The sequence below is a fragment of the Gadus morhua genome, chromosome 19 (genome assembly GCF_902167405.1).
Source record: "Gadus morhua chromosome 19, gadMor3.0, whole genome shotgun sequence".
NCBI lineage: Eukaryota > Metazoa > Chordata > Actinopteri > Gadiformes > Gadidae > Gadus > Gadus morhua.
The window spans coordinates 18,801,108-18,825,453 of NC_044066.1; the positions used below are offsets into that span (position 1 = coordinate 18,801,108).

Below are 24,346 nucleotides of genomic sequence, written 5' to 3' on the forward strand. Positions count from 1 at the left end.
GTCGGAGGAAACTCCATATCCCAGTTCCCGAGATAACGTTCTCCGGGTGGGTGTGTTGTTGTAATGGTGGTGACAGTTAGACATTGAATGACTTTGGCTCCATCACAGCATTGCAGCAGCGGTTTCATTTGTTTAATTGTCCCCAATCGTTGAGTTTCTTCCGTGAACATGGATGCTCTGATCCCGGTCATAAACAAGCTGCAGGATGTGTTCAACACGGTCGGAGCAGACATTATACAGCTGCCGCAGATAGCAGTGGTCGGAACCCAGGTAAACCCCCTCACATGATGTGCGTCTCCTCCTAGTGAAATGCTGTTTATGCTAATAACCTCTAGCCAAACAGGTCAGTGTGGATGAATCTGAATAATGTATATATCTAAGTGCATACTCACTGAGACAGTCAGCTCTGAGACTAAACTATGAACCAGTCTGCTGCTGATACAACGCTATTTGTAGTGCAACACACATCATATTAACTAGTATTCCAGCGACATGCACTGTCTGCCATACATCGCTAGAAGACTAGTTAACATGATAATATGATGGTGCATGGTATGTTTTGTAATATAGACCCTCCACTGTACTCTTCATATGAATCATCCATTCTGCATTGACATTCTTGCCATGTATTGATTGCATTGAACTCCAATCTGACTGGTGCATGTACATGCATTGCCACCAGCAGGTCTTGTTGCCACGTCCTCACATCGTGCTGTGTTGTCACGTTGTCTACAGAGCAGTGGAAAGAGCTCTGTGCTGGAGAGCCTGGTTGGCAGAGACCTGCTGCCCCGTGGGACCGGTGTCGTTACCAGGCGACCGCTGATCCTGCAGCTGGTCCACGTGGACCCTGGGGACGGCAAGAAGTGTGACGAGAACGGTGTGTGACATTTATCGAAATAGACCCACTGCGAAGAGGTGTCAGGGCCAGGGCAAACCCAGTGGTCGCTCGTAACACAAATGATGGGTCTAATACTGTTAGTACCAGGCAGGGGGAGAGGGCTTATTTCCTCTCGGTTAGGCTACTACCGGTCCCCTGGTAGGTACGATTAGTTTTTTCCATTATTAGTGTTATGAGTGAAACCTGTGTTGCACTAGGACACCTCCGTGAAAAGGGTCAATGGAGTAGTCTTTGTTGGTTAAAGATGGGATGAGAAGTTGATATGCTTCATTCAAGGCCCAACCCACACCTAATCCTGTACTGTTTCAGATATCTGAAAAGGAAGTATTGCTCTATTATTGTGTGGGGGTAAGAAGGAGGATGAGGGTAAGAATGGTCTGGTGGTGAGGACTCCCAGGCGAAAGGTTCCGCGTTCGAATCCCAATGTCCACATGGAGCCTTCCTGAAGGCATTGAGCTAGCTGCCCTTACCCTACTCATTCACCTAAAGTAAGGACTTGGGCCCAATCCCATTTCCGTCCCTTAGCCCTCCCCCTTCCCCTTGCCCCTCAATACAGAGGGGTAAAACGTTCCCCTAAGAAATGAGACATGGGGTCCTTTGGAAGCTTAATTTCAAGGGCTACGTAGCCCTACGTCTTGGGGATAGCCCTTAACTGAAAGGAGAATTGAGACAGCCCTACCCCTACAAAAACAAGGGGGAGGGGTGGAAATGGGATTGGGCCTTAACGTATAGTAATGAATCTCAGTAGAACTTACTTGATTGACCTAGTGGCGATCTGTCCCGGCTTTAGAAATGGTGCATGTTTTGCCTCAGGATTTCATTGGTCGATTGATCAATGTATCGTTAGAAACAGCTTTCCTTTCAGAAACATTGAAAAAGGGCAAAAAACATTCTCGTACGTCCACTGTGTCCTGTCTTTGCCATTTGGGGACAACTAGACTCAATAGATCACTTCTTATCGTCCAACAATCATAATTTGTGTTCTCCTCATCAGCAGACTGCAGCATGTGGAAAAACCCTGTCCATTCTAAAGATGGTCTGTACAGGACAGGTGTCCTCACTTTAATAGCCCTGGCTATCCCCTGTTCCCCTAGAACAACAGCCAGCTAGCCCAGATTCCTTTATTTATCTGAAGAGCAACACACTCCTTATGGATCCATAGTAATAGTCGTTGTAGTAGTAAACGTGGTAGTAGTAGTAGTAGTTGTTGTAGTAGTTTAGTAGACATAAGAATCTGCATAATATATCAGTTTGCCAATTTTATCAGCCGATATTGGCCTATTCCCGATATATCGCTATCGTAGTATAAGTTTGCCGATATGACAAATGGTGTCAATTTCTAAATAGAATTACCTCCTATATAAATCCTCTACTGTGGTGGTTGATCCTCTAAATGCTTTAACTGAGCACATCCACGTAAACTAAGGCTGGGCGATTAATCTGAATTTGATTTTTTCTTTTTTAATGTTTTATAGAAAGGGCAGAAAAGCTGGATACATATCTGTCTATCATTTTAGATTGGAACATTTTCTTTTTGACCATTTTGTGTACTTTTTTTGGGGGAGAGACATGCTGAATAAATACAACATGTTTTCAAACTCAAAAATAATTGTTTGAATAATCGTGATCTCAATATTGACCAAAATAATCGCGATTATGATTTTTCCAATAATCGAGCAGCCCTAACGTTAACCCTCCCTAGACTTATACCATGTTCTGGGTGAAGGTCAGTAATGAATCCCCATCAGGGTAAGAGTTAGGGTCCAGGGGGGACATCAAAAAGACAACAAGTAAGAATTAAGCATACACTCAACTCTGAGAAGTTCTCTACCGCGGTTTTTATTGTGCAGATGTACTTAGCCTTCAATTTTAATGTTAGCTCTAAAGAAATTCCGGACCTCGTGACCTCTGAGCTGGCTAGGGGCATGCTCCCCTCGCAGCTAATTGGTTCCTTTAGCTCATGTCATGCCGATATCTATATTTTGAATAACGGCCGATATATATCAATATCTGTTATTTTTCCCTCCCTAATATCTGTATCGGCATCGGCCCCTGAAATCCAGTATCTACTAGACATTAGAGCCCGACCGATATAGAATTTTTAAGGCCGATACCGATACGAATATTTTGTGATTTAAAAATCCGATATGCCGATATATCGGCCGATATATGTATATGTATATATATATATATATATATATATATATATATATATATATATATATATATATATATATATTAGAGCTGTCAGTTAAACGCGTTATTAACGGCGTTAACGCAAACCAAATTTAACGGCGTTAAAAATTTTATCGCGCGATTAACGCAATTATTTTATAAAAAAAAAAATATATATATATATTTTTTTTTTTTTTTTCTTTGGCTCAAAACAAAGAAGCAGTAGCCTGACTGCTATGTTCAAATGACATTTGTTCAAAGCAGTCGTTTAATTGCACTATAGGCTCTTTTTTTGTATCGTCCTGTTTTGATCAGTGTATATGCCAATGTTGTTATCAATAAAAAATCATTTGCACAAGGCAAGCCGATGCACTTCACCATGTTGATAAGAGAATTAAAATGAGAAGAATTATGGGACAAAAAAATCAAGGGATATTTAGCATAGAAAAATAATTTGCAATTAGAGTTAACTATGACATTAATGCGATTAATCACGATTAAATATTTTAATCGCTTGACAGCTCTAATATATATATAAAAAAGAAATCCAGAAACGCGCAACAAAACAAACACATTTCCCTAACATTGGTTATTTGTAGTTATCCTTTAAATCCTTTTCACTCTCAGCTAACACGTAACAACGGCAAAACTGGACATGGTAGTCATGAATTAAGTCATGCTTATCGACTTTAGAGAATTTATGGGGATGTTCTTTTAATTGTTATTCAAGCAATGTCTGTCTCGTGACAGTTGCCAACTTACCATGAACACACTTGCACACATGAACAACACCGATGATCTCCGTCGATCTCCGTCATTTTATTATTATTTTTTTTTAATATTCATTTATCGGCCATTATAAATGCCGATACCGAATAGCTTGAAAAATGCCTAATATCGGCCGATAATATCGGCCTGCCGATATATCGGTCGGGCTCTACTAGACATGTCCAGTTAGACCATGACAGATGCGTACTACATCTTTAGCCTAGTAGCCACTGATGTTCATGAGCTTAGAGCTGTGATACGAGAATAACTAGGCTTTTGGTTTGTTTGTTTTCTTGTTTGTTGCAGGCAGAGAAGGAGAGGATTGGGGAAAGTTTCTACACACCAAGAATAAGGTATGAAGTTACCCAGGGAGATATGATAGGGGTTTGAAAAGAAATACAAGCGTGTTTGTGTGTGTTCATGACCTTTTGTTTTCTCAGATCTTCACAGATTTTGAGGAAATCCGACAGGAGATTGAAAATGAAACCGAGCGAGTGTCGGGGAGCAATAAGGTGGGTTCTATTTCAAAGTTAAAGCCCTACTTCAACCGCTCAACACATATCAAATAGAAAGTCTGTTTTCACAACTCTTTCAAGAAAAGTTGCATGTTTGGTAAAAAAATAAGAATATCGTACGATTAAATATTATGATATGATGATCGACCTTAGACCTATTTCATCAGTTGATTTTATTTCATGTGATTTCCCTTGATAGTATTGCATCTTTGTCTCGAAAGCTTTTTTTTGTAAAATCTCTATTCAATCGTCGTCGTCGTAGAATTTAGTGTTCAAATGGCATCTACTTAGAAATGTTCCAGGGGTCCTTCTATACAATTTCCTCTGCCCCCTTTATTATTATAAGCTCCCAAAATAGCTCCTTTTTATTATGCGTCTGATTGCGGCTGTGAATTATGTAGCACCCTTCTCCTCCCGTCTCTCACTCTCAAACTCTTTCTCTCTCTCTGTCTCTCTCTCTCTGTGTCTCTGTGTGTGTCTCTCTCTCTCTCTCGCTCTCTCTCCTTCTCGCTCTCGCTCTCTCTCTTTCTTTGATTATACACCTGCAGGGGATCAGTGATGACCCCATCCACCTCAAAATCTTCTCCCCCCACGTCGTCAACCTGACGCTGGTCGACCTGCCAGGCATCACCAAGGTAACGACAGTGCACCTCAGTGCACCCGACTCTCACTGAGTCTCACAAATCACTCTTGAGATGAATATGTAAAGGCAATCTGCTTGAATGAGGCATGAGGGCTTTTCACTTTTTATTTCGCTCAGCGTTTGTGTTAACCAATCATGTTGCCCGAGGAGGCAATCTATAAGTGTGTAATTGGCCAACACAAACTCTGCAGTGGTGAACGTATTTTTTTAAGCTTTCAAATCAACACCATGTAGACTGGCCAACGTAGACATACACTTATTCAAATCCACTTCTAAATGCTCTATCCACCTTTGTTAATTAAATGTTCTCCTGTATAATATCTCGGAAACTGAACAGGGAACAAGGTGTGACTCTGCCCCCCCCCCCCCCCCCAGAGGTGCTGGATGCAAGTTTTTATCTCACGCCTTATTTTCGTATTAATTACTCTTTGAGGTTATGCTCTTTAGTCTTTATTTTTTATGTCTTTATCTGAAGAGGATATTCAGACACGTGTCATCTCCGATGTAGGTCAGGGGTTATGTCATCTTGATAGCCTGCCGACATTGGGGGATCGAACCCAGTACCTTTTCAGCCGTCTCTGAGGTTTCCTAGATCCCTTTTTAATCCGGGGTATGGTCCCCTTGGGACCTTACCCTTCAGTCCAAAGTGGATTCACACCGCTGAGATTCCGACTCGGTTCCCTGAGAACCAATCAGCGTGCACGTCTTTCCAACATTGACCCCGCCCCTCCCCAGGTGCCGGTGGGCGACCAGCCCCAGGACATCGAGGTCCAGATCCGGGAGCTCATCCTCAAGCACATCTCCAATCCCAACTGCATCATCCTGGCCGTCACCGCCGCCAACACTGACATGGCCACCTCCGAGGCCCTGAAGGTGGCCCGCGAGGTGGACACCGACGGTAGGGCCCCCAGAGCTGGCTTGGTCCCCGCGTCACCTCCGAGGGCCCTGTAGGTGGCCCGCGAGGTGGACACCGACGGTAGGGCCCCCAGAGCTGGCTTGGTCCCCGCGTCACCTCCGAGGCCCTGAAGGTGGCCCGCGAGGTGGACACCGACGGTAGGGCCCCCAGAGCTGGCTCGGTCCCCGCGTCACTCGGAAAAAACAAGCCGCAAGAGTGCTGTAGGAGGTGCCACGGTGGTGCACGGGGTTAAAGCACGTACTAGGGGTGTGCATGGGTACACGTGTACACACGTGTAACCGGTTAGTAAATCATAACCGTTTAGGACAAATTAGTAAACGAAACCCGTAGAAAATAAATAATAATCACCGCGTCATTGTTTCAATGGGAATCGCGACGGTCTATACTTTCAACATAAAGTTGACCTATTTATATTTCGAAATTCGTCCCAGCCTTTATACCACGGATACTCTAGGGTCTATAGCATATAACCGCGTTTTCTGATTACAGTTTAATGTAACAGTAAGCTGACAACATCTATCTGTTATTAGCGCCGTTGAGCAATGAGCACATTTTCCAAATTTGTTCAACAATCCCTTTTATTGTATTGAGTTCTTAAGATCATTTTGACAATTCACATGTATTTGAGATGTTTATCATTATTTCAGATGTTATTTCATGTATTTTAATATCATTGCATGTGTAGTTAAATTAAATGTGTTTTCGTAGTACATGAATTTGAGCCATGTTCCATGTATGCATTCCATCTACTGTGTGTTGCTCCCAGGCCGGAGAACGCTGGCGGTGGTGACCAAGCTGGACCTGATGGACGCCGGCACCGACGCCATGGACGTGTTGATGGGCCGGGTCATCCCCGTCAAGCTGGGCCTCATCGGGGTGGTCAACAGGTGGGGATGGATCTGGCTTTATGCTACGCTACGCAACGTTACAGTATACTACACTACAATACACAACGTTACAGTATGCTACACTACACTACAATACACAACGTTACAGTATGCTACACTACAATACACAGCGTTACAGTATAATACACTACACTACAATACACAACGTTACAGTTTACTACACTACACTACAATACACAACGTTACAGTTTACTACACTACACTACAATACACAACGTTACAGTATACTACACTACAATTCACAGCGTTACAGTATAATACACTACACTACAATACACAACGTTACAGTTTACTACACTACACTACAATACACAACGTTACAGTTTACTACACTACACTACAATACACAACGTTACAGTATACTACACTACAATACACAGCGTTACAGTATAATACACTACACTACAATACACAACGTTACAGTTTACTACACTACACTACAATACACAACGTTACAGTATACTACACTACACTACAATACACTACACTGCAGTACACCGCACTGCACCCCACTACACTTCACTACACACTAGACTAGGCTAGACTACACTATGCTATGAGCAGCTCGCCCTAGCTTCTCAATATTCGGGGGGGGGGGGGTTGATTTCATATCGGAGCCCCCCCATACTAAGTTTAGAAGACTCTGTGTAGTATTCATGATTTTGTCATTTTCTTTTTCAGGAGCCAATTGGACATCAACAACAAGAAGACTGTGGCCGACGCCATCCGTGACGAACACGCCTTCCTGCAGAAGAAGTACCCCTCCCTGGCCAATCGGAACGGGACCAAGTACCTGGCCAGGACTCTCAACAGGTGACACAACCAATCATCATCTTTGAGCTCATGAACGTCAAGTTTGCATTTTGTTTGCGTGATTACGTTTTATGTGCCGTTCAAGTGCAAAAATGCTGTTAAAGTGTTAAAAAGTTAAAAGGTACAAAATAGAAAAAACTATAATTACATTATTATATTGAAGTACGTTATAGTACTGAATTTAAAGGCGCTGCAGGTAAGAAGAGCTTACAGTCAGTAAGTTCAGAATGGTGTTGGGATCAGTCAGCTATAAGTTCTCTCTTCCGCTCTTTACTGTGATCTCTCTTTACAACTCTCAAATCATACCTACAGCATACAGCACCTTTAACCGCAACACATCCAATCAAATAAATTATACAATTAGTTACAATGATAATGCATAATGAATCATTTATAATTACATTGCCTCCATATATTAGAATCAATTATAGTGACGAGATAATAAGAGCAGCTCTAATGAAAATGGTTGCGGTTTGAATAAACCACACCGATGTATTTTCTTGTTGATTGCCTTTGACATTTAAAAGGCTGTGCATTATGCAAGTCCCCGATAGCGGTTGATGTTCAGGGATCAATCAAATATCACGGTGATACTGTGGAAAAGGCTCATCGTGTGTGTGTGTGTGTGTGTGTGTGTGTGTGTGTGTGTGTGTGTGTGTGTGTGTGTGTGTGTGTGTGTGTGTGTGTGTGTGTGTGTGTGTGTGCGCGCATGTGTGTGCACGCCTATATGCATCCATGTGTGCGTTTACGCACATGGTTTCACACCCATCTGTATCTGTGTATGTGCGCGTGTGTGTGTTTGTGTAAATTTGTGTGCATGCCTTTGCATGCGTGTGTGCATTTACGCGCACGTTCGAGTGTGTGTGTGTGTGTGTCTGTGTGCGTATATGCGTTTGTGCACGCCTATGCACTTGTACTGTGTGTGCATTTACACACGTGCGCGTGACTCGTATGTGTGTTTCCGTGAGCGTGTTTCCCACCTCCGTTTACCCGTATGCCCCCCTTCAGACTGCTGATGCACCACATCCGGGACTGCCTGCCGGAGCTGAAGGCGCGCATCAACGTGCTGGCGGCCCAGTACCAGTCGCTGCTCGGCAGCTACGGCGAGCCCGTCGAGGACCAGAGCGCCACGCTGCTGCAGCTCATCACCAAGTTCGCCGCCGAGTACTGCAACACCATCGAGGGCACGGCCAAGTACATCGAGACCACCGAGCTGTGAGTCTGCCCTCCGTCCCGCACACCCCTCACTTTGCATTAATAATCAAACGCCGGATGAATAATTGAACGGGCTGAAGGCAGACGTGTTCGAAACCTGGATGAACAGGGACGTTTCGGTGTGTGTCGCTTCGTTATTTATAACGACCAATCGTGTTGCTGGATCTGGGATCATCTGGGAGGGCGTAGTTGATTAACAGCGGGCGCGAACTCGGAGTGCAGTGGTAAAGTGTTCCCGGTGGGAAGACAAGCGAACACATCCGATAGGGACACAAAGCTTCCTAGAAAAAAAAGTCTGTAAAGGTTTTAAATGAACACCTTGTAGACTGGCCACTGTTGGATTGCGCTCATTAAAACCTAAAACAATTCTGAGTATCTCTTTAACATACAGGAAACCAGGTGTCCCTCTTCCCCTTATGTTCGTTCAGGCTCTGTGCCTTCTCCCTCCAGAAGTTCTGCAATAACATATAACTAACAACTCACTCACTCGTGACACTTTCTATTCTCAGCCACACGGGGGTGCTGTTGCTTCAACCAAGCAAGGGGTTTGGTGGACGATAGTCTCAGAAATCAGACTTTGGATTGTTATCTAAAGGTCATATCTGGGTGATCATGTCGTTTCTCTTTCTTTTCTTCATATTTGTTTTGACCAGTCATGTTTCCGGAAGAGGGAGTTGTTAAACACGTAATTGCCTATTAACAGCAAACACAAACTCAGCCAGCCCTAGTCAAGAGTAAAATAGTGTCTGTGAAGGTTTAAAATGAACACTGTGTACACAGGCCACTGTAGAAATACGGTTTGTCTACTTGTGCGAATCAGTTGTAACACAAACAAGGTATAGCTATTTCTAGGGCTGCTCGATAATGGGAAAAATCATAATCACGATTATTTTGGTCAATATTGAAATCACAATTATTCAAACGATTATTTTTGAGTTTGAAAACATGTATTCAGCATCTCTCCCACTGTAAATCACTGCATACAGTAGGTGTCACCATTCAACAATAAAACCCAACAATACCTGGAAGGCAAGGCATGCACAAGAAGGCGGGCTTATCGAACAGGAAGTGGAATGTTCATGACAGATGAAAATGTTCGAATTTGTCTCTAAAGGCTCAGTTATGGTTGCATGTCGATGTAACGCAAGGGGTTTACGGACCAATTAGGTCCTTGCGGACCCTCCTTGCGTCCACCGTAAGGGCCTGACGTGCGCCTCCCAAAAATTGTACCCTTGCGTCGAGGTTTCGCAGCAGCAAGGGCTGTGATTGGTCCGTTCACTAAAACCCGACGCAGAAACAAAACCGGTTATTGCGTTGCGTCGACGTTGAACCGTAACTGAGCCTTAGCGTCACGGATTACCTCTTGACCTCCTCCTTCCTCTTCTTCTTCGTCCGCCAGGTGCGGTGGTGCGCGGATCTGCTACATCTTCCACGAGACGTTCGGCCGCACGCTGGAGTCGGTGGACCCTCTGGGCGGTCTGAACACCATCGACATCCTGACCGCCATCCGCAACGCCACCGTGAGCACAGCGTCCACTTCCTGTCTGTCTGTTTACCGTCCATCCTCACCACTTCATGCGTCAGCCTTGAGGAGACTAATGGCGTGATTCCATCGAGCGGTTTGCTAGATGGAAAATACTGAGCCGTGCTTAGCTGTTTTTCGGTACTCCTCTGTTGGGGCGCCAAGCAGTTCTGAAAGGGTGCCGAAAAGTTGGAGCTACAAACACGGTTGAATTGGTCGACATAATCGTCACTTAAATTCGACAGGGGGATAAAAACAGACAAACACGGTACCCGCGATTATTCAGGCGGGTTAATTGAAGCCAAGCAAACGGCCGTGAATGCAGACGCCGTTCATTATGGCGCCGGTAAAGAAGGCGGGGCATGTTGTCCAAGGCTGCTCGAGGGCGGGGTCTGTAGGACGTTTTGGGGATCGAACGCGGAACCTTTTTCAGAGGTGGGACTCAAACCTCCTTAGCGACTAGGCGGCGTATGTACAACCCCCCACCCATTCCCCACCTCTCTTATTTAACTCCCTACTTCCACACAGCCACGCCCACTGATACCTCATCAGGCGTACGCAAACAAGCTCTGACGGTGTGCATCCCCTTCCCTTCTGTCTGTCTGTCTGCCGGTCTGTCTGCCTGTCCCTCTGTCTGTCTGTCTGTCTGTCTGTCTGTCTGTCTGTCCCTCTGTCTGTCCCTCTGTCCGTCTGTCTCTCTGTCCGTCTGTCTCTTTGTCCGTCTCTCTGTCTGTCTGTCTCTCTGTCTGTCTGTCTCTCTGTCCCTCTGTCTGTCCCTCTGTCTCTCTGTCCCTCTGTCTGTCTGTCCCTCTGTCTCTCCCTCTCTCTGTCCCTCTGTCTGTCCCTCTGTCTGTCTCTCTGTCCCTCTGTCTGTCCCTCTGTCTGTCCCCCCCCCCCCAGGGCCCGCGTCCCTCCCTGTTCGTGCCCGAGGTTTCCTTCGAGCTGCTGGTGAAGAAGCAGGTGAAGCGTCTGGAGGAGCCCAGCCTGCGCTGCGTCGAGCTGGTGCACGAGGAGATGCAGCGCATCATCCAGCACTGCAGCAACTACAGCACGCAGGTAGGGGGCGCTGCAGTACCTACAGCACACAGGTAGAGGGCGCTGCAGTACCTACAGTACACAGGGGGCGCTGCAGTACCTACAGTACACAGGTAGAGGGCGCTGCAGTACCTACAGCACGCAGGTAGGGGGCGCTGCAGTACCTACAGCACACAGGTAGAGGGCGCTGCAGTACCTACAGTACACAGGGGGCGCTGCAGTACCTACAGTACACAGGTAGAGGGCGCTGCAGTACCTACAGCACGCAGGTAGGGGGCGCTGCAGTAACTACAGTATACAGGGGGCGCTGCAGTAACTACAGTACACAGGTAGGGGGCGCCGCAGTAACTACAGCACACAGGTAGGGGGCGCTGCAGTAACTAAAGGACACAGGGGGCGCTGCAGTAACTACAGCACACAGGTAGGGGGCGCTGCAGTACCTACAGCACGCAGGTAGGGGGCGCAGTTACTACAGTAGACAGGTAGGGGGCGCCGCAATAACTACAGTACACAGTTAGAGGGCGCAGTGACTACAGTACACAGGTAGGGGGCGCTGCAGTACCTACAACACGCAGGTAGGGATTCGCAGTGCACTGCAGTGACTACAGTACACAGGTACGGGGCGCTGCAGTGACTACAGCACGCAGGTAGAGGGCGCAGTGACTACAGTACACAGGTAGGGGGCACTGCAGTGACTGCAGCGCGCAGGTTAGGGGCGCTGCAGTGACTACAGAGGGCAGGTAGGGGGCGCAGTGCACCGCAGTGCTGATGTGACAAATGGGTTTTAATGGGATTTCTTTTACCCATAGATATTCTTCTTTGTCTTATTCTAAACTCTTTTAAATAATGTTTTATTATTATAATGATGATATAAAGTGGCCCAAACTACCACATTTTAATCCAACTGGAACTCTCTCTGTCCTTCTCCTCTCTTAATATGCCACCACTCTTTTATGCTTTTTAAAAATGGTTAATATTGATGTAGGTAAGATTGAAGCCATTAGAGAGACGTCAGCTATTGGTGATTGAAATGCCTTCCGAGACGAATAGATCTTTGAGTTGGCCCTGCCTGCCTCTGTATGGCTAGATTTCGATTTTTGACCACTCCTTACTAATTTGTGACCAATCGGGGCATCTCTTCCCTGATTGGGTCGGTAATCCATCTTGTCTGGAATCTCAATGATGGAGGGAGGGAGGCAGGGAAAGTTTTTGGGGGTTTAATTAAATTTCTTTGCTCTATTCTCCTGCTCTTTTAAAGCCTGTCAAATCTTACCCACAGCAACTTCAAGGTGACATTTAAAACCATTGTTTTATGATTTTGTCTCTTCATACCTTGAAAAGTGCCTTTATAAATACAGTTTTATCATTATTAATGATGTTATGAACTCGTCTGCACTACCACACCTGAATAATGGATGAAGTCATCTATACCCCAATATATTTTATAATGTTCCTAAACTACCTCACTTTAATATTGCGATACGCTTAAAGCAGATTAGTACCCCAGTGATTATTCACATCATTAGTATACAACTTGGCTGTGTGTCACATCCTCTCTTGTTCTGGGTCCATTTGGACGGTCTTGTTCACACTTAACTCCCAATGCTCCTTTCTCTGGTGTTCTCATTTCGAGTAATGAAGTTATGAAACTCATAATGTGTGTGTGTGTGTGTGTGTGTGTGTGTGTGTGTGTGTGTGTGTGTGTGTGTGTGTGTGTGTGTGTGTGTGTGTGTGTGTGTGTGTGTGTGTGTGTGTGTGTGTGTGTGTGTGTGTGCAGGAGCTGCAGAGGTTCCCCAAGCTACACGACGCCATCGTGGAGGTGGTCACCTCCCTCCTGAGGAAGCGTCTGCCCATCACCAACGAGATGGTACCTCTTCCTCCTCCTCCTCCTCCTCCTCCCCCTCCTCCTCCTCCTCCTCCTCCTCCTTCCCCCTCTTCCTCCTCCTCCTCCTCCTCCTTCCCCCTCCTCCTCCTCCTTCCCCCTCTTCCTCCTCCTCCTCCTTCCTCCTCTTCCTCCTCCAGGGCCCAGTACAGAGACTACCTCCCAGGCTTAGCTCTCCCCCTCCTCTTACACTCTTATCAGCCCGGCTTCTCACTGAGTTTAAATTGAAGGTGTTTCATGAACCATGATGATGTTTTTCATTATGTCATTATTCATTCTTATCTTGATAGGTCCATAATCTGGTGGCTATTGAGCTGGCCTACATCAACACCAAACACCCAGACTTTGCAGATGCCTGTGGGGTCCTCAACAACAATATAGAAGTATGTACTTTTTGTTTTTGTATTATGTTTTATAATAAAGTCTCCAAATGTACTTTTGAGATAGTGGCCGTGCTATTGATTTTAATATGGACTCGTGTGTGTGTGTGTGTGTGTGTGTGTGTGTGTGTGTGTGTGTGTGTGTGTGTGTGTGTGTGTGTGTGTGTGTGTGTGTGTGTGTGTGTGTGTGTGTGTGTGTGTGTGTGCTTCTCAATAAGTACTGTCTTCCAGTAAGAAGAGTGCAAAAGTTCCAGTTTAGTAACTTTTCCTTTTTTCCCCACTCATCCATACTTTTTTTAATTAGATGAGTGGATATATAAAGTATTTATTCAGGTGTTCTTTAAGAAGTTCAATCTTGAAGAACAAACTAATGAATGCAATAAGAAATGAGATTAAACAAGTACGGCTACATAATTATTTTCTTCCTCTACTTGAGAAAGTTAATTAATATTTGTATTCAATAGTGGGGAATTGCTCCCTCAACGTATACTAAAAAAATAGACCTATCTATAAAAGCAAATGATATATATTTACTTGGACTTTAAACTTTTGTTAATAAAGTTCCCATATCTTGTGTGTTGTAGGAACAGAGGAGGAACCGAATGAGGGAGCTTCCCACTTCAGTGCCCAGGGACAAGGTAAGAGCAGACCAACCCAACGATGTTTGATATTTCACCACCGCCAGGCCCGACGTGTGTACTCTGTGATATGTATTTGTTCTTGCTAACACAAAAGCTCCGGAGAGGAGCTTGCAACGGTCCACACGGTGTGATTGAAGTCAGGCGTCGGTTGTTTTAGATGTTTTGCTGTTTTGCTCACAACACTTCAAGATAATGATCTGGCACGAAGAAGTGCGCCGGATAGCTTCTGTCAAGGAATTTATATACCCTTGATCTATCTCTCTCTCTCTCTCTCGCTCTCTCTACCTCCATCCACCCTTACCGCTCTCTCTTTCGCTTTCTCTCTCTCCGCATCCTTCTTGCTCTCGCTCTCGCTCTCGCTCTTTCTCTCTGTCTAGCTCTAATTTTCTATCTCTCTCTCCCTATCTCTCTCTCTCACTTTCTCTGTCTCTGTCTCTCATTCTCTCTCCCGCTCTCTTTCTCTTTCTCTTTCCCTCTCTCTCGCTCTCTCCTCCTCCTCCTTCTTTCTCTCTCTCTTCCCAAACCTCAAAAGGTCTCTCAACTGCCAGCTTGTATTTTCTTTGTTCTTCATTATCTTCCCCTGCTTGTTCCTCTACTCTCTCCCCCCCTGCCTCCCCCCTCTCTCTGGCTAGTCTGTTGGTCGAGGTGCGGCCCCCCCACTGGACATGGACGGTGCCAAGGTGCTCGCTCAAACGGCTAAGCTAGCCCACTAGCTAGCAACTGGCCTGAACTAGCCCGCTAGCTAGCAAGCTGGCTAAACCATCCCACTGGCTAGGAAGTGGGCTAAACTGGCAGACTAGCTCCTAAGTTTGCTTAACTGGCAAACTAACAAGTTGGCTTGTTAACAGCCGGGCAAACTAGAAAATTGCCTGCTAGCAGCCAGGCTCTCTAGTTAGCTGGCTAGCTACGCTGGCTAGCTACGCTGGTAGGGGCCGGTTGTTGGTTGTGTTTTTATTGGGGGCATGAGTCGGTGGATTGGTGTGTGAAACGGGCATGGTTGTTTGTAGGAATGCTCCTTGGTTTGCAGTCTACTCGGATATCTGCTTCTTGCCTTCATGCCTTCTGCTTCTTCTTGTCTCGCCTTCCTCCTTCTGTGTTGGTTTGCTATCTGTGAACTTTTCGTGCCCCCTCCCCAGTGATGCTATGCTTGTCTTTCAGAAAACAACTTCCTTAATTGCAGGAGCTACTTCTCAACTTGACCTATGCTCCCTCCTAACTAATTTGTAGATGTCAAAAGCAAAGTGATTTATGCATGTGCTGTTTGGCTGAAGGGATATCCGGCTCCTCCCTACAGATAAAACTGCTCCGTCTCGAGTTCAACAGAGAGCTTATTTACCTGATCTGTTCTCCCCGATATCCAGTGCTGTACGCCTCGATGTCTTTGTCTTGATCTCTCCTCTAATCGTACCATTAAGCGTGTGCATACTTCTGTTAATCCTCTGCTCTCTCTGCTCTCTCTGCTCTCTCTGTCTGTCTGTCTGTCTGTCTGTCTGTCTGTCTGTCTGTCTGTCTGTCTGTCTGTCTGTCTGTCTGTCTGTCTGTCTGTCTCTGTCTCTGTCTCTGTCTCTGTCTCTGTCTCTGTCTCTGTGTCTGTCTCTCTCTCTCTCTGTCTCTCTCTCTCCTCGTTCTGCGCTGCCTGGGCGCCCTGCGCCTCCCTCCTCTCCTCTCATTATGGTTTTGAACCCGGTTGTGTTCCCCGCTGTCTGCAGGCCGGCGGGCCCCAGGCGGACGGGGATGGCACGGGGAACTGGAGGGGGATGCTGAAGAAGGGGGAGGAGGCCCCTGGCTCGGGGCCCGGGAGTCCCCTGAAGGGAGCTGTCAACCTGCTGGATGTGGTGAGGATAAGGGCCCACCGCCACGCTCCTCGAAGCTAAGCGCAGCGTTTTTGGTTTTGTTTCCTTTTTGGTGTTTAATGTTTAACGTCAGTCGTTGAACTCAGCCTGTTCGCTCTCCTCCTCCTCCTCCTCCTCCTCCTCCTCCTCCTCCTCCTTCTCAGCCCGTACCGGTGGCCAGGAAGCTGTCGTCACGGGAACAGCGGGACTGCGAGGTCATCGAGCGGCTCATCAAGTCCTACTTCCTCATCGTGCGCAAGAACATCCAGGACAGGTACGGGAGTTTTCCGCCCACGTGCCGTTTAAGAAACCTCCCGATCAACAGATTGTGAGCGCGATGTGTGAGAGACTACTGGAGGTGCCCTCTGAGAAGAGACCGGGGGGACCGAAGTAGACGTGGGAGGAAGGAGTGGGGCAGGGCCGGGCGAGGCACGGACTCCACGGACGGCCAGAACCGCTCTGGGTGGAGAGGGCGTTTAAGACGACTACGACAGTCAGAGAGGCACCACCCTCAGGAGAGGAATAATTCCCGGCCTGGATAAAATAAAGTATGATGATGATGATGATGATGACATGTAACTACGCAACTACGCGTCTGTCCATCGATTGACTTTAACTCGAGACCATCATAAGGGTCACAGGGCAGCCGTAGCCCAAGTAGGCCAGCCCACGCAGTCGTCCTCATCCCGACTCCCACAGCCTCTTCCCAGGGGACCGTATCTGAACGCTTTCAAGCCGCGGGCACCAGAAACTTCCCATGAAAGCCTTAACCGTGTTTGTCTACGACACACACTCTTAATTTCTCTGGTTTCAAAACCAGTCCCCCCGTTGTCTCCTGCTCCATCTGCTGCTGAGGTAACGCACCATCTGTTCCCTCTCCGTTCGTCTGTCCACCCCCCCCCCCCCCCCCCCCCCCCCTGCCTGCAGTGTGCCGAAGGCGGTGATGCACTTCCTGGTGAACCACGTGAAGGACAGCCTGCAGAGCGAGCTGGTTGGCCAGCTGTACAAGTCCGGCCTCCTGAACGAACTGCTGACCGAATCGGAGGACATGGCTCAGCGGCGCAAGGAGTCGGCCGACATGCTGCAGGTGAGCGCAGAGACGGCGGGGAAGGTCGCGTTTGTTGTTGTTTCACCCGGCGGTGAGCTTCAACACCTGTTCCTTCACTATGGAGGACACGACTTATGGCGGTTTCAAAGTCAAAGTACTCTTTTTTTTTGTCAATTCATACAAATGTACAGGACAAATGGAGGGTTCTAAATTCTTTTGGGCGGTGACCAACGGTGCATTAAGTATAGAAGGATAAAATTAGATACGGTAATTACATTTGTGGTTGAGGGCAGGATGACAGTGGTATGTGAAGGGAATGTTGACTGTTGATGGTGGATGATCTGGGCCAATCATAACTTTCGGATTTCTATAAGCTTCCTTATAAGTTTTCTCTAATGACGGCGCATGTATCATCGGTTCTAAGCCGCTTTGACGACCACTTTGGGCTCAGATAAGTAATAGGCTTACTTACTAATTGGGGTAGAGTGTACAAGGGCGTGTCGAGGAGTGCAGAGACCGCCGCACTCAAGCATCATAACCAGGTTATGATGCTTGGTTTCAGAGCCTTGTACGTGTCCATCCAATCAAAGGCCAGCATCCACCTCTCTATGGCAGGCTACAGCTAACTTAGCTTAGCTTTGATTCTTGTAAACATCGAAATCTTGTGGCGGTGACTATATAGTCTTCATAATAGATTGAGTAAGATAGAAAATGTATAATGAACAAAAGGAAGCAAGATCAGCTTTTGTTGTAGTTTACATTTGGTGTAGTGAATGTTGAGCGTGCGTTGAAGGATGGATGCACGTAGGATTCGAACAAGCTCCCCTTTATGGAACTGTAGTATCCTAACTCAACCATTGTCTCTCTCTCTGCCTCTCTCTCTCTCTCCCTCTCTCTCTCTCTCATCCTCTCTCTCTGTCTGTGTGTGTGTGTGTGTGTGTGTGTGTGTGTGTGTGTGTGTGTGTGTGTGTGTGTGTGTGTGTGTGTGTGTGTGTGTGTGTGTGTGTGTGTGTGTGTGTGTGTGTGTGTCTTGTTCTTCTTCGTTTTCAACAGGCTCTGCAGAAGGCTAGCCAGGTGATTGCAGAGATCAGAGAGACTCATCTGTGGTGATCAAGTAGATGTCAAGTGGACCACCTCTAGGTATGGAGCCCGATGATCTGGGCTCGACTCATCTTGTCTGAGAGAGGTCTGCTCCTATCCCCATATCACAACACTGTGTCATGAAACAAAGAAGACACCTTCCTGTCTGAAAAGAGCTGCAAGTTCTCAGATTTGCCACGGTGAATATGCACTGCCGTATCCCCGGCTATATTTTGGTAAACGAATAAGTACCCCAGCCACCCAAAAGGGGAACTAAAGTTGGCCATGTTTAGAATTGAATCTGATACATATTGCTTAGGTCTGTGTTGCACTGTTGCGTTTAGTTATTGTGAAGTATAACACCAGGTTGTTATTATAATTTCCTTTTTAAGTTATTCTTTTCTGCGTACACATCCACACAAGAAACTCCTGGAGGAATTATGATTGAATTCAGCTGAAGGGCAAAAAGTGTGTTTCTTTCTTGTCAGGCAACCAAGTAGCAGTATAATGACGGGCCGGTTTTTTTTTTTGCAGCCACACAAAGAATTCTCGGGTATGTTTTGGATCTGAGAAAATTAGAAAACGCATCCATAATTCATTTAGCTTTCTATCTGTTGCCGGTAGCATTTTGAAAATGAGCGTATTATAATGTGGGAAGAAGCCAGGGGAGCCCTGAAGGGGAAAGGGTTCACAGAATTCTAATGTATGAGTTACTCACAGCTTTCAGCCTGTTGAACAAAAGCTACGTAGTTTACATACTCAAATCACTGGACTTAGGCACATCACTGATTTCACTGTACCATGCGGTATTGTATAGAAAGATATGTCCATAGGCACTCTATGCTAATTTAAATACTTGTTAGGTGTGCGCGTGTGTGTGTTTGTGTGCGTGCATGCGAGTGTGTGTGTGTGTGTGTGTGTGTGTGTGTGTGTGCGTGTGTGCAAGAGCCCAAATCATTGTGACCGTTCACTGCATTAAGTTATTTCATTGTTTACATTGTGCTGAAAATATGTGAAATTTAGTTGTTAATAATGTTATTGTCTCTATGTGAATGACTGTGAATATAATTTCCCTGATGATTAAATACATTTATGTTGTTGATACAGCTTTTTTTTTGGGAAGTGTTCGGATCGTTACATATAAAAATAAACAAAACGAGCAATTCAATTATAAAAGAAATGGCTTATTCTGAAACCGAAGCTGAACTGGCGTCCACTCTGGCGCACACACAAAAATAATTACAGTTTAAAAGAAAAAAAAGGAAACCCACACAAAAAAACTCTAATTCATATTTATTGTGTTTTGTGGCCGAGTAGATTTTAATTTGCTCGGAGGCTGGTTTTGGGCTAGTCTACATGAAGTGATACCAACAATACAAGTGTAACCCCGTGGTGGTTTACTGTCGCCGTCGTCGGCCGGGCCCCGGTCGGCTTCTCCGGCTCTAGGGGTCAGGTCTACCTCAGCCGGCCCTTGGCCTTGCCCCTGCCTTTGGCGCTGTGGGGCAAACCAAACAGAATCATGGGTGAGAGGACCTCGTCTGAGGCATTAAAGGTTATACCACCAGGTGTGATTGATTAGCCGTTACTCGATGTTTTAAAAAATCTGCCTTTTCTGACAACACAAGCGGGCGTGTCCCCCTAGACGTGCGCTGGATAGATCAGTCTACCAGCCTTCCCTGTGGACTGTAGCAAACGTTGCACATCTATCCGTCATACATTTAGGTGGACACGCCCACTTGTGATGTCAGAAGAGGCCGAATTTCAAAACTGCTTGCAACAGCTAATCATACTCACACCTGGTGGTATAATATGTAACTTATAACCTTGGAAAAATGTTATGGTACAATCCTTACTCCTGATCTGGAATACGTAAAATATTTGATTTATTTGCACGAATGTTTAAAATCTCTAGCTCTCTCTACATATCTATCTGTCTCTGTCTATCAAAAGTATCTAGATCAATCTATCCATCTATGTATCTACAGTATCTCCATCATCTATATATCCATCTACTTATCTACAGTAGCTAGGTTCAGTATATATCTCTCTCCATCTTTTTATTGCTCTCTCTCTCGCTGCGTACGTGGTGCAATGTATGTAGGCCTTCAACATCGCAATTTGTGAATGCATTTCCCTTTCATGAAGAAGTAGTAAGTGGAATTAGTGCTTGGTGACAAGATGCGGGGCGTGAACAGATGGAATGGGATATGCACATTGGGTAGCATGCCTTTAAATGTTGAGGAACTACACAACACATCTCTCACACAGGTCAGCGTTAGATGGTAAGACAACATTGGTGTCCAATTGGCAGCAGTTGTTTACCTATAAGGTTTATTTAAAGCGTGTTTTTCTATGCGCCGTTGGCCTCAGCATTTGCCTGCAGTCTAGCTTGACAAAAGGCCCTTGGTTAGACTGACAGAGTATTAAGACTTACCGGATTTGCATTTCCTTCTGCCTCAAAGACTGGCTGAACTTTTCCTTTTGTACTTACTTATACTGAAGAATGACACTTTTTTTTGTTAAAGAATGAACTTTGAGTGAAGACACACACTTTTTGAGACGTTTGGGGATTTTGAACAGAACTACATTGAGGAAAACTTCAAATTTGATTGACATCAGACTGATCCCACCGGGAGGGGGGGGGGGGGGGGGGGTCGGTCGGTTCCGTGGCTTTAACAGAACAGACGAGGACCTCGTTTCATAAAGTTTGCTAACTGAGGAAGACTTCGAAGCACAAAGAGGGAGTCACATCGCCGTGGGTAAGGAGGACACAAGCTTTCCAGGTGATTGGTTGATTGATTGGATGACTGATGGTAGGTGATGAGGAGAGGGAAATGAATGAAGAGAGGAAGATTAAAGAAAATTAAGCAATCAATTAAAGAGAGTGATGAGTTGACCGAGAATGGTGTCCGTAGTTACATGAGACGAAGTGTCAGGAGAAATATGATGGCAAGAAACATACTCTTTTGATTGTTAAAAATAAGATTTCCATGCATGATATGAGCAAGGCCTTTCGTTGTTTTGTTTTTTCCCCGGTGTTCCGATTTAGGATGTCACCATAGAAACCAAAGCAATGGCTTACTTGCCTGGTACGGTGAATGCGTTGGGTAATGAGATATTTAATAGTCTTGTGTGAAGTGAATACAATATAAGGAGCTGTGTGGAGAAAATGTGTATCTGACAGTTTTGCGCGGAGCTCCTGCTGTTGTACTTCCCTGCTCTGTTGTTTGTGGTTTATTTTTAAGAAGTAATTTCCACAATAACCACATGATGTGTGTGCAAGCAGAGGAATTCAAATTCAGATTGCTTTAAGTATCCTCTGGGAAATGTTTTGGTTTCATTTGCTCTGCGCAAGATGATAGAAAATAGAATAAATGTACAGTAAAAAAAATAACCTGCCATTCTACCCCCCGTTTTATGGTGTAATTACCCGTATCTTGCCTGCATTGGCCCTGATATTGTTGGCGTTTTACGCCCTGTATTTGGTGGCAGGGCTAGGGTGTAAACGGGGGGTACAAAGATATCAAACAAAAAAAAAAAGTGTTAAGATGCGTGATTGTGTGAATATTATTGAATAATGGCCTCGTTTCCACCCAGAGACTTGGGTGTATATTTCATCTGTCATCTTTGAACAGGAAAAATAAACCAATAAAATAAAACCAAGGTTCTTGTTTCCAAGGAGAGAGGTGATGTTGAGTTCTCCCTGCTTACCTCTGGTTGTCATGAACACGAGCCAGGAGCTGATTGATCTGTGAAGGACATATAACAACACAAAGGGACAGCGCTAGACAGGTGCACAACAGACACATAAAGAAACACGGCACAAGAACTCTCCTGAGCCAGAAACTGGAAGAGACGGCCCTCACTAGGCGAACACCACGATGGAGCTTGGTAAGTGATTCACTGATTCATCAGCACTAACGACTTCAGCCTTTCACCGTGCTTCCAGCTCCAGCGAATCGAGCTTGCAACATCATCGACAGCATATGCCAGAAGACGTTCGTCAGTCGAATTATTTTTCTCTCGTGACTTCTGCATGACTATGCTTTTGTTCCGAAAATAAAAGATGCAAGGTTTTTGTTGGGTTTATTCTTTTTTTTCTCTTCCTCCATTTCAATTTCGACTTCTTTTTTATTTTTCCACAGTCGTGTCAACTCTTTGTCAGGCTTCACAGGGGGCTTCGGCTGCTGGAAAAAGTTTTCTGAAAAGGTCACATCGACTTTGCGTCAAGTGATCCCGCTGAAGCGCGAGTCTTTCCAGTCTTCGTTTCGAAAAAAGACCCTCGGAAAAAGCTCAGAAACCCCTTTGTTTCTTTGAATCAGTTTGGCTGGAAGCAGGCTTCAGATGGCAGGCAGACGGGGTTGCTCCATTGCCAACGTTGTCAGTGTTATTTTTCGTGGCGTTTTTACCCGTCAGATTCGGCTCTACCATCACCATAAGAAAACCAGGGTGTGTCGTATTGTCCTGTTGTGAAAGCGACCCACTCTTCTGAGAGGTGCTCTTCTTGCACCTCCATGGACAGGAAGCAGCAGGGAAAGAGACAAGCAGGTGGTTCGAAGATGAGAGGGGAGAGGAATAGCATGTGGCAGAAAACCGCAAGGCTCAGAACTGAACCCGGGTTGCTACAACCCAGCCTAGATAGTTAGCGCCCAAGGGGAAATTATGGTAGCCCACTTTGGCGGTAACCCCATCTAAGTCACATTCTTTGAACCGCGATTTAGGTGTGCGACACATACAACACAGACGGGCTTAACGGTATCACCTTAAGGTCGTGGGGTCCAGCGAAACCATCGGTCCGTTGTCCCCACAGTGAGTGCTTGCCTGACACTCATAGCAGTAAGTACAAAGGTCAAATGAAGCCAAACTCTAAACAAGCAGGACCAAGGCCAAACCAGCCACATGTACTCACAACTTCTGTTGCTCAGAGACTCGGTTCTGAAGCACTTTTATCTGAAAGTTAAATCAAAGTAGTTTTGATGTTTTGTTTTCTGTTTTTGACGCAGTTTAACAGTTGATATCCCGGTGACCGTTTCAACCGAAGCTAGCTAGTGACTGCTGATGCTTTGCAGAGACAGCGAGCTCAGCACCATGTTCTTATTATTCTTTTGCACATTCCTGCTACTTTAAACTGGTACGACTTCACCAAGCCGAAACAGCTGTTGTGGTTTGTGGTGTTGTTCCAATGTTTAACGAAAGCAACCTCTTCTGTGGAAGCAACATAATCAGTTACATTTTAAATCAAAATAGAACAAAGACCTTGCTTTGACATACTTGTCAGTGTGTTCTGAAAAATGCAAGTTATTGCAAAATTAAACTCTCTTAATTAAAACAACGACAAAATATAATTAAGGAATCATTGCCATGAAGGCTCTACTTCTGCTGAACATACTAAGTTGTAGCTTTGAATTTGATTATATTTTTACTTTAATATTTTAAGTTCATTGTTGACTTACTTTGTTTTATGAAAAAACAATAACTCACGTCATATTTCTGTTTCTTCAGCACCTCACACAGATCAAACTTCTCGGCCTCCAGCCCCTTCAGCCACTTCCACAGCTCGCTGGCTTTTTCCCTTTAAAACATAATATGTAATATGTATACGTAATAATATCATATACAGAGACAGACCCACACTATCGCTCGAAGCTAGCGATTTCCAACCTGGTTCCTGGGTGTAATTGTAAAGATTTCTGTAATCTTTGCTTTGTTCTCCAAACTAAACAAAGTTATGACATAAAATATTCATATTTTTTTAATTAGTGCAATATTATATCTGCTAATGATAGCCAAAGTGAAGACCAGAAATAGTAGCACGCCTCCGCTTCTCCGATTTTAATAGCCTATGCCACTACAATATTAATAATCAGGCTAACTGATAATATGCTGTATAAAGTTGGACAACACTGCTGTGCACTACCAACAATAGGAAGCCATAAAAGCTTCAATGCAGCATCGAATTCAATAACATATCTTCTGGTTCTTAGTAGCCTACCATTCTATATCTTCCAATCCGCTCCTACTCCTAGAGTCCATGTGTGGAGGGATCCCTCATCTGCGTCTTAATCAAGGTTCCTT

At 45.4% G+C, this 24,346-nt stretch overlaps 2 protein-coding genes across 4 annotated transcripts in view; one reads left to right on the forward strand and one right to left on the reverse strand.

Annotated features, from left to right (window-relative positions):
* Window positions 1–7: 7 nt before the first annotated feature.
* Window positions 8–19,373, forward strand: LOC115532320 (dynamin-1-like protein). Of its 3 annotated transcripts, XM_030342032.1 has the most exons (20): window positions 8–270; window positions 736–877; window positions 1,896–1,934; window positions 4,148–4,194; window positions 4,282–4,353; window positions 4,905–4,991; window positions 5,735–5,897; window positions 6,682–6,802; window positions 7,505–7,636; window positions 8,645–8,851; window positions 10,251–10,371; window positions 11,274–11,429; window positions 13,186–13,275; window positions 13,581–13,673; window positions 14,255–14,308; window positions 14,944–14,991; window positions 16,021–16,146; window positions 16,308–16,417; window positions 17,071–17,230; window positions 18,245–19,373. In XM_030342032.1, exons 1-20 carry the CDS (start codon window positions 169–171, stop codon window positions 18,299–18,301), a joined length of 2,127 nt encoding a protein of 708 aa, XP_030197892.1. In that variant the 5' UTR covers window positions 8–168; the 3' UTR covers window positions 18,302–19,373. The 3 variants fall into 3 exon arrangements, with proteins under 3 accessions (XP_030197892.1, XP_030197894.1, XP_030197893.1); XM_030342034.1 differs by lacking the exon at window positions 14,944–14,991 and having other exon boundaries at window positions 9–270; XM_030342033.1 differs by lacking the exon at window positions 1,896–1,934 and having other exon boundaries at window positions 9–270.
* Window positions 19,374–19,548: 175 nt separating this feature from the next.
* tnnt2e (troponin T2e, cardiac) overlaps window positions 19,549–24,346 on the reverse strand; it is a 34,933-nt gene continuing 30,135 nt past the window's right edge. The window contains exons 12-14 of the mRNA XM_030342042.1: window positions 23,753–23,843; window positions 21,983–22,020; window positions 19,549–19,766 (exon numbers count right to left, since the gene is read on the reverse strand). Coding sequence (XP_030197902.1) covers window positions 19,727–19,766; window positions 21,983–22,020; window positions 23,753–23,843 — 169 coding nt within the window. The 3' untranslated portion in view covers window positions 19,549–19,726. The remainder of the gene's footprint in view (window positions 19,767–21,982; window positions 22,021–23,752; window positions 23,844–24,346) is intronic.

Excerpts from the sequence above, each read along its gene's own strand:
- LOC115532320 (XM_030342032.1), top strand. The coding sequence starts at position 169 with ATGGATGCTCTGATCCCGGTCATAAACAAGCTGCAGGATGTGTTCAAC. Across the intron at positions 271-735 it reads TAGCAGTGGTCGGAACCCAG|AGCAGTGGAAAGAGCTCTGT; the intron begins GTAAACCCCCTC and ends CGTTGTCTACAG. Across the intron at positions 16,418-17,070 it reads CGCAAGAACATCCAGGACAG|TGTGCCGAAGGCGGTGATGC; the intron begins GTACGGGAGTTT and ends CCCTGCCTGCAG.